The 8,260-nt window shown below is 43.3% G+C and overlaps 2 protein-coding genes across 2 annotated transcripts; one reads left to right on the top strand and one right to left on the bottom strand.

Moving 5' to 3' along the window:
- The first annotated feature begins 235 nt into the window (after positions 1 to 235).
- On the top strand, positions 236 to 3,475 carry LOC109512454 (uncharacterized protein DDB_G0290685-like). Its single transcript, XM_019864247.1, has 7 exons — positions 236 to 501; positions 587 to 613; positions 1,400 to 1,847; positions 2,362 to 2,438; positions 2,517 to 2,652; positions 2,721 to 2,832; positions 3,247 to 3,475. Exons 1-6 carry the CDS (start codon positions 471 to 473, stop codon positions 2,827 to 2,829), a joined length of 828 nt encoding a protein of 275 aa, XP_019719806.1. The 5' UTR covers positions 236 to 470; the 3' UTR covers positions 2,830 to 2,832; positions 3,247 to 3,475.
- Positions 3,476 to 4,599: 1,124 nt separating this feature from the next.
- Positions 4,600 to 8,059, bottom strand: LOC109512442 (early growth response protein 1-A-like). The gene is made up of 2 exons (XM_019864220.1): positions 7,114 to 8,059; positions 4,600 to 6,206 (listed from the first exon to the last, which is right to left on the bottom strand). Exons 1-2 carry the CDS (start codon positions 7,292 to 7,294, stop codon positions 5,119 to 5,121), a joined length of 1,269 nt encoding a protein of 422 aa, XP_019719779.1. The 5' UTR covers positions 7,295 to 8,059; the 3' UTR covers positions 4,600 to 5,118.
- Between the last annotated feature and the right edge of the window lie 201 nt (positions 8,060 to 8,260).

Below are 8,260 nucleotides of genomic sequence, written 5' to 3'. Positions count from 1 at the left end.
CAAACAGAATTCCCTTACTTTTATTCCCACGGCCTCTCGTAGACAGGCAATTAGAGCTCAATTCATATTCCATATATTGTGTGTATGTGATCTGCATTCCTTTCAGCTATTTAAATTTAATATATTAAATGTACTGTCAACAGTCAAACATACACTATGACGAGGGAAGAAAGCTATCTTCTATATCCGCTTCAAAGCCTGCCCTCATTAGAAGCTTTGTCATGTAACTGTACCTTGACACAAGGATGACTCATTTTCCGCCAGCGATTCGTTTTCCCCAAAACTCAGAAGTGACTGTTGAGGGCAAACACCCACCAGGCACAAAAGTCGGGTGTCTAGAAATCGACAGGCCTTTAGCTGTAAGTCAAATAGAGTGATCACAGTGTCAACGGATGAACGTCACAAAAGCTCTTTAAGTGAACTCCACCTTTGCGTTGAGTCACCATTCATGAGAGAATCTTCGACCCAACATGGCTTCAATCAAGTTGACGTTGGTGGCTTGTGAGTAGAGTCTTATTATAGTACTGTAAAAATGATGCAGCGTGTGTTCAATTTGTTAACGAAAACGTGTGTGTTTGTGTTTCAGTGCTGGCCATCACACTCTTAATGTCAGGTAAATTCAATCCCTATACAGTTTTGTTTCGTTTTTTTTTTTTTTTATTAGGGAAAAATGCCTGGCAAAATGTGAGAGGCTAATTGTTGTATTGATGCGTTTGACTTCATTTCAAATAAATGTCCAAAGTAATAAAAATGAAAGAGCAAGAACTTCAGGATAGTCTGGCATTGTTTTAGTGTATTTGTAGTGTATTTAAAAAAAAAAGTTAGTACTTTTCTGTTTAAGAAAGAAAATCCTGCAATGGTCACTGAAATAACATGAAACTGGCAAAAGTAATAATCAATACAAATGCACTGAACGATGTATTTGCTATGAAACACAGAGGAGGTCCATTTATGTTCTGGGGCTGCTTTGCTCTATCCGACATATGATAACGTGACGTCTTTGCAGCATGCAATGAAATCTCAAAACTGTGAAGATTTTTCTTGAAGTAAAGGGTAACAATAATTTTGTCCCAGGCTTCAGATGTTAAAATTAAGTCTGTTTGCCCCCCCAAAAAACCAAAACAAACCAAAACAAAACACAATTTGATGTCCTCCTGATCTGATTTGGTTTTGGCCTTCCAATCGGTTGTGATTCTGAAATGAGTTATCCCTATTTCCATTGATGCATATCAACAGTCACTGAAAAGCAATCAGGTCGTGAAATAAGGCAGAACTTCATTAGCAACTCAAGTCACATCATATGCAAAGTTAAATAAAAAAAGGAAGTTATTTGTGTATTTGTGCTTTTATAATCCTGATTAGAAGCATTTGCTAACCTGTTGCGGTTTCCCTTGTGCAGTCAGTCCTGACTCCTCGTCCTCCTCCTCGTCTTCCTCAGAAGAGGAATCAGATGATGAACGTGAGGATGAATGTGGATCAGAAAACGAAGGAACTGAAAGAGGAGAAAATGAAGAAGAATCTGAGGGAGGAGAAAACGAAGATGGGTCCGAAGGAGGAGAAAATGAAAAAGAATCAAATGGAGGAGAAAACGAAGAAACTGAAGGAGGAAAAAATGAAACAGAATCCAATGGAGGAGAAACTGAAGGAACTGAAGGAGGAAAAAATGAAACAGAATCAAATGGAGGAGAAAATGAAGGAAGTGAAGGAGGAGAAAATGAAAAAGAATCAAATGGAGGAGAAAACGAAGGAACTGAAGGAGGAGAAAATGAAAAAGAATCAAATGGAGGAGAAAACGGAGAAATTGAAGAAGGAGGAAATGGAGGGACTGAGAATGAAAACGAAGAGAGGTCAGTGCTGGCCAATATTTGTTCGTCCTTCCTGAATCTCTTACTCAAAATATTTACTTGCAACCCGTTCCACACAGTTGATTTTATTTTAAAAAAATTATTTTGTATCAACTTAAAATTTTTGTGTTGAATGAACAAAATACAATTGTGTGGAATCAACTGATTTTTAAAGTCCTCAAAAACAAAACAAAAGGCTAACAGTTCCACTTATATAATTGGATTACATTAAACGCAAAATAATGATATTAATCTTAGTTCCACTCCAGGAATGATTATGGAAGTGGAAAAATTAATTGACGTAATTATCTTGCATGTTTCCCAAAATCAATCAAGGAAAAGTTAGTCAAACAGGCATCCCTACTCAATCCGGTACTTTTCTAGTGAACCAAAGCATGGTACACTTACAAATCTTCGCTGAATATTCAGACATGAGAGAACCTCACACGTCGAGGAAAACAAAGCACGCTATATCGTGTTCTAATTGCGATTGTTGCCTTACTTTTTTGCACTGCAGTTATGACAATGCCTGTCAAAATAACACCTGCCTCACTGCAGTCATCTGTGACGGTCAGACGGACACGATCAATTGTAGTAAGTCAAGTTCTAGTCCTTTTAAGATGTCAAATTGTCATATTATCCCATAAATGACACCCCCTTTTCACTGTGCAGCTGCCCCTCAAATGATCGAAGTACATGTGGCCACTTACGGGCGTCAGGGGAAAACGTTTTGCTGGTCGGCGGAAATGGAGGACACCAATCAGAATTTGAACTGCACCACCGACATTACTAGTCTTGTGGCTAATAGGTAAGGATGCGTGCAGAGTGGCACAAAGGCAACATTCTCAATTTTTGATGTTTTGTTTTTATCTGTAGATGTGAAGAGAGGTCTGTGTGTGACATCCCGTATTTCAACGGCACTCTGCCTATAGACCCTTGCCAAGGCACAGACAAGTACATATGGATTGGATACCAGTGTGTCTGACAGGTGAGTTAAGATTTCATACAGCACATGCAGTGGTGGCTTGAATGGTATCATTGAGAGAAGCAATAAAAAGGGACCCTAATATATAGCCTTGCAGAACGCCATTTTGAAATGGGCCCATCTCTCACCATTTTCAAGCTACAACTTTTTGAAATAGTGATATCACAATAGAATATTTTAGAGAAAAAAACTCTTGCGCCTAAAGGGTTAAGTGGACAACACAGTTGGTAACAGAATTGGTAAGAGGTCTTATTTGAGTCTAAATCAATTTTAACTCAACAATTCAATTCTTATGTTTCCCATAGCTTTTATTAAACTGAATGAATCTTGTTGAAAACTCTTGTAATGGCTTGGACATGATTGCATTTGACATTGAGACATTTAACAGCATTTTGCACAATTTTTTGTGTCTTACAGAATCAAGTTCAATCACTTGGGCGGATCCAAGATGAAAACTTTTCATTTTATCTAAAAAAAAAAAAAAAAAAAAAAAAACGTACCCAGTAAAGTTAGCAAAAACTAACAAAACAAAACATTACCTCAATTTTGGTTTTGGTCGGTTAAAGTTGGGACATAAGTCAATAGTGGTCATAACGTGTTTTAATAATTTGAAGGGAATTATGTACACATTTAAAAATTGACAAAATAAAGAAGTGAATAAGTAAAAATGTGTTTTCATTTTAAATGTCTAAGACAGTATTGTGCCTTTGTGCCTTTTTTTTTCTTGATTTAACTGCAGCATTCAAGGTCCTCATCAAGTACTGCCTCCCCACTCAACCACAACCAGGTGTCATTAAACAAATTTGTTACCTGAAGTTATTTTGGGAGGATAAGACAGTCCATATCGCCCTCTCATCAGGAAGGGTCCATAGTGTCTTTTTTGTTACGCCATTTCTGAGGAGAAAACAAACGCACATGTACATAATGCCTCCGTCGACATGACTTTGACAGCTGCTTGTCCCGATAGACTGAATCTTGACGAAAGCACACAAACTATTGGGGAGTGTCTGGTCAGTGACGGATTTGTAGTGTGACATCGGTCCAAGAACGAACAAAACGACAAAAAGTTTGTGCAGTTTGACAGGCCAGGCATCTCTTATTACAATTTCTGAAGTTGTTGGTTTATTTTCTTTCCTGTCCGGTCCAACCAGTATGCCCGGTTTGTAGAGTCACACCATGCGCAAGCGCACATACGTCACGTGTTCCGAAAACGTTGCACTGACATCTTCTTAATTAATTTCCAATATATTGAAATCACGCCTTGTGAGGATAAAGCAGATCGGTAAATGAATGTACGAATGAATGAATTAAATCACGCCAACGTCTGTATTATTTGCACGGAATGAAGCCTCTGTAAACCTGGCGTGTTGCACGCATGCGTGCTGCGTCGTCTCGGCGCCGGCCCAAAAGGAAGCTCCATATTTGGGCATGGTGATATCCGCCGCAGTCGGAGGAAACTCTATATTTGGGTTGAAGGGTTAGGTTTTTTTTTATTTATTTATTTATTTATTTTTTACTGCAATAGACTAGAGGGCCAAAGTGCGCGCGCACGCGCGCACACACGCGCGCGCGCACACACACACACATACACGTAAATGCACTCTGATCATTTTATTTTACAGCACTACTGCTTTCTGGATTAATCATGTCTGCTTCTGAGTTATCGATGCTTTATATTTCTCAGCCGAAAGTAAGAAAAAACAATCATAAAATACTTCCTAAATGTTTATAATCTTGCAGTGTTGCAGAGTGTCAATGAAGACCACCTGGTACATTGTTTTGGCGCTCCACATTTTTATTCTTTGTTCTGTTCAGAGGAAAATACATCTGGTATCAAATGCATTTGAACATATAAACCTACACGGTAGGTAAACAAAATAAAAATCTATACAAAAATATTCATGTGTGTATGTATATCTATGTATATATATAAAATATACATTTATTTACATTCAGTTCAGTTCACAAGGTGTTTGTTTGGGGCATTTGCTGAATGAACTGTTGCTGGTTTGAGTTCTTTGCATCTATTGGAATCATTGTGATGATCATTGATAATGTTAATCAAAGTTTTTGAGGGATTCAACAAATGGGAAAGCTCAACTAATTTTGCATTTTGTTGATAATTTACGGGTCCCAAACAGCCTGATGAATTCCTGGGTTTAAGAGTTTGGTGTTCATTTTTTGCCTGAAAAAGAAGGTGCGAGAGCCCATTCACAACTGCTTGCAGCTCGAATGTTTTACTTGTCCTGTTTGTGCTCGGTGAACAAATTGAGCAGGCTGATGTCCGACTTAGCATATGTTGTGAAGTGAAGCGATGCTGGGCGGATGCTCCGATTGGGGGGGTGAGGAACAGCTGGAGGAGTACAGTTTGGGGTAGCTCGGTAAGGAGGATGGGTTAAATATGGAAGGTGTGGGAGAAGAGGAGCTGTGAGCGGGCGAAGAGTAGGAAGAGGAGCAAGCTGAAGAGGAGATGGGAGGTGTGGCAGAGGCGGGGGGAGCGGGGATGGTATTCCGGTCCCGGTGCCTTTGGTGGATTTTGGTGTGCCGTTTGCGCTCATCACTGCGGGCGAATTTGCGTCCACACTCGGCGCAGGCGAAGGGTTTCTCCCCCGTGTGGGTGCGGATGTGTGTGGTCAGGTGATCGCTGCGACTGAAACTGCGCATGCAGATGCGACACTGGAAGGGTTTCTGTCCCGTGTGCACCCGCACATGGCGGGTCAGCTCGTCCGAGCGTGAGAAGCGGCGGTCGCAACCATCCGCCGGGCACATATATGGACGCTCCTGAGAGGACGTTTTACCCTGCAACTTCCTCCTGCATGGTCTGCTGAGCTGGCAGGCGGGGGCGGTGAGAGGCTGGTTAGGCACGTGTGAAGAGGAGAAGGCCTTGATGGTAGAGAGCGGTGTGAGTGGCGGCTGTGGGAGATTCCCACCTTGTGACATCACAGGCTTCCGGTCCCGGTTTAGGAGCTCGGCATCCTGCGACTGAGGTAGGATGTAATCCGGGAGCATGGGCAGCCTAGAGGCCGGGTAGGCCGGAGGCGGCCCCTGCGACAGGTAGGGAGCCGGTTGATTGTCGAGGGTGTTGATGGCGGCGGTAGTGAATGTTGGTGCCACGGAGAAAATGGAGCCCACATCAGTGGAGACGCAGCTGAGAATCGGTTGACTCAGCGTGGACGTCACCGAAGAAGAAGAGGAGGGAGCAGAAGGAGCAGCGACGCTGACCAAACCACTAAAGAGGCTGAGTAGAGGCTCCGGCCACAAGCTGGCGCTGGACGCAGAGGACGGCTCGAAGGTAAAGCGGCCGCTGTATGCTAGAGGAGGGATGCGGGGGGTCAGCGGCGGGAGGTTCTGCAGGTCGGCCAGTTCTGACAGAAGGTCTGAAACGTAACAGGAGAGAACATCAGAACACTGACGACTCTGCCAGGTGGCTCCAAGTTAGTCATACAGGTGGAACTGTATATGTGCCTTTAAGAGGCAGGGCCCGGTGAGCTGGCGTGTGATGTTGGCGAGCCTGCTTGTGACTGTCTAGATGTGAGCTGTGGCTCACAGCAGCTCTAACATGAGTGTGCTCATTGTGTTTATGTGTTTTCTCAGGGTACAATAAATAGCTCAGAAAGAGCATTGCGATTGTGGCTCTCTTTTCCAACATGTGAGGGCATTACAGTTAGGATGCAGTGAACCCCCACCACGAACACCAAAAAAAAAACATTGACACCCACCTAGGAAGGTTTGTATATGCAAAAAGGTGCCATGAGATGGCAACAAAGCCCTTTTTTACTATTAGATACGTCATCATACTTGCTTGGCACCTACATGGCGCCAGACTAATGTATTTATATTAGGCATGGTTTGCTGAATTGAACTTTTTTTGTGTGTGTTTTATGAATGGTAACAAGTTAACTGTGCTTTCTGCCATCTAGTGTAAGAGGGTTATATTGCTCTGTCTGTCGGGATACAGGCACAGTGTGTTGCTGCATACATAGATGAACATGGATGTATTATGTAAATAACGTCTTGAACCAGTTGAATAATCATCCGCACCACAGTTTACAATCACCGCTCTAAGGAAATGCTGCATATGATCTATTCTTCACCTTATGTAATGTACTGTACAGTATATGTGTTTTAGCTGTTGCTGTAATTTGCAGGATTAATGAAGTCAATATAGATCCTTAACTTTAATAAATGGTGTCGTGAATAAAGTGAAACGTCGGGTATAGTTTTAATGAGCAATTAGGACATTGTGTCAGACATTAACATACTTAAACAAATGCAGCCACCCACCTCCGTAGTCCCCGGTTTCTCCGCTCAGCAATCCTCCACCCTCGGCGGCGTTCTGCAGAAGAAGCTGCAGCTCCTCCAGCTTCGGGTAGCCCTCCAGCGGGGACAAGACAGGTGGGAAGCTGGCCAAGGGCTCGGAGATCTGCAGGGCCGAGAGGAGCAGCTCCGCTTTAGTCGCGGCCATCTCTCTGGGGTTTGGCCGCTCCTGGTGCTCCGGGGCACCGGCACTGCGTTGTTGCCCGGGGACCGTGTGGGGGTACCGGACTTGCTTCTTATCGGGGCTCGGACCTTCGGAAGACGCCAACGCGGGTTTGGGTCTGGTCCGGGATCCCAAGGAGAGTCCCGGTGAACGGATAAGGTGACTATTTTTTTGTAAATGAGGGGATGACAATGCTTGTTTCCGGTTGGTGTTTTCACTTGTTGCGCACGGCGACTTTAACACGAGATCCGACAGGAGTCCTCTTTGAGGCTGGCTTTATGTAGACTCTTGTCATGACGTAGATTACCAAATAAGGAAAGACGGAAGCCCATGTATGGGCATAGCCGGGACTTTCCTGTTAGTCTGCCAGTAAACTTCCGGGTAGGAACTTTTTCTTCGTAAATGCCGAATGACTTTTGCTACCAGATTTCCACCCATTTCGTCGACGACTTGAGACAAACACTTATAGAAACCAAAACGGAACCATGCTATATGTCTGGTTGGCGACGCTGCAGCTGCTAAACTATTGCTAACCGCCATGACCGGAAGTGACGGGGCCACGTCAACAACTCGGATTTGGCCTACATCCCCTAGTGTTGCTCGCGTACGTCACATTTTCCTTGGGCCATATATGGATATTTTCCGTCGAGAAGCCTGACACGGGAGGGAGACTCCTCCCTCCTCTACGTCAGCTCAGGAAAAAAAACACAATGACTGCAGTTTAACCCCGTAGATAAAATGAAAGCAACAGTCGCGTAAAATATATCACCAAGTACTGTGATTAGAAGGTGTTGTAAAAAATGTAAATTAACATTTATCAAAGAAAGAGTGCTTGGAGGATGCAGGTATCGATCCCACAGATTGCCATGCAGCGTGCCTGTTGGGCCAATCACGTCGCGAACCGGTTATGCTTGCACAAAAAACTACTTTAACAAGCAATACATTTGAACA

This window comes from Hippocampus comes, unplaced genomic scaffold, assembly GCF_001891065.2.
Source record: "Hippocampus comes isolate QL1 unplaced genomic scaffold, H_comes_QL1_v1.1 scaffold57, whole genome shotgun sequence".
NCBI classification, from domain to species: Eukaryota; Metazoa; Chordata; class Actinopteri; order Syngnathiformes; family Syngnathidae; genus Hippocampus; species Hippocampus comes.
Note: the sequence above shows the minus strand (reverse complement) of the source record. Positions and strands in the feature narration are given on the sequence as shown.

Excerpts from the sequence above, each read along its gene's own strand:
- LOC109512454 (XM_019864247.1), top strand. The coding sequence starts at position 471 with ATGGCTTCAATCAAGTTGACGTTGGTGGCTT. Across the intron at positions 502-586 it reads CAAGTTGACGTTGGTGGCTT|TGCTGGCCATCACACTCTTA; the intron begins GTGAGTAGAGTC and ends TTTGTGTTTCAG. Across the intron at positions 614-1,399 it reads CATCACACTCTTAATGTCAG|TCAGTCCTGACTCCTCGTCC; the intron begins GTAAATTCAATC and ends TCCCTTGTGCAG.
- LOC109512442 (XM_019864220.1), bottom strand. The coding sequence starts at position 7,294 with ATGGCCGCGACTAAAGCGGAGCTGCTCCTCTCGGCCCTGCAGATCTCC. Across the intron at positions 6,207-7,113 it reads AGAAACCGGGGACTACGGAG|ACCTTCTGTCAGAACTGGCC; the intron begins GTGGGTGGCTGC and ends GTTACGTTTCAG.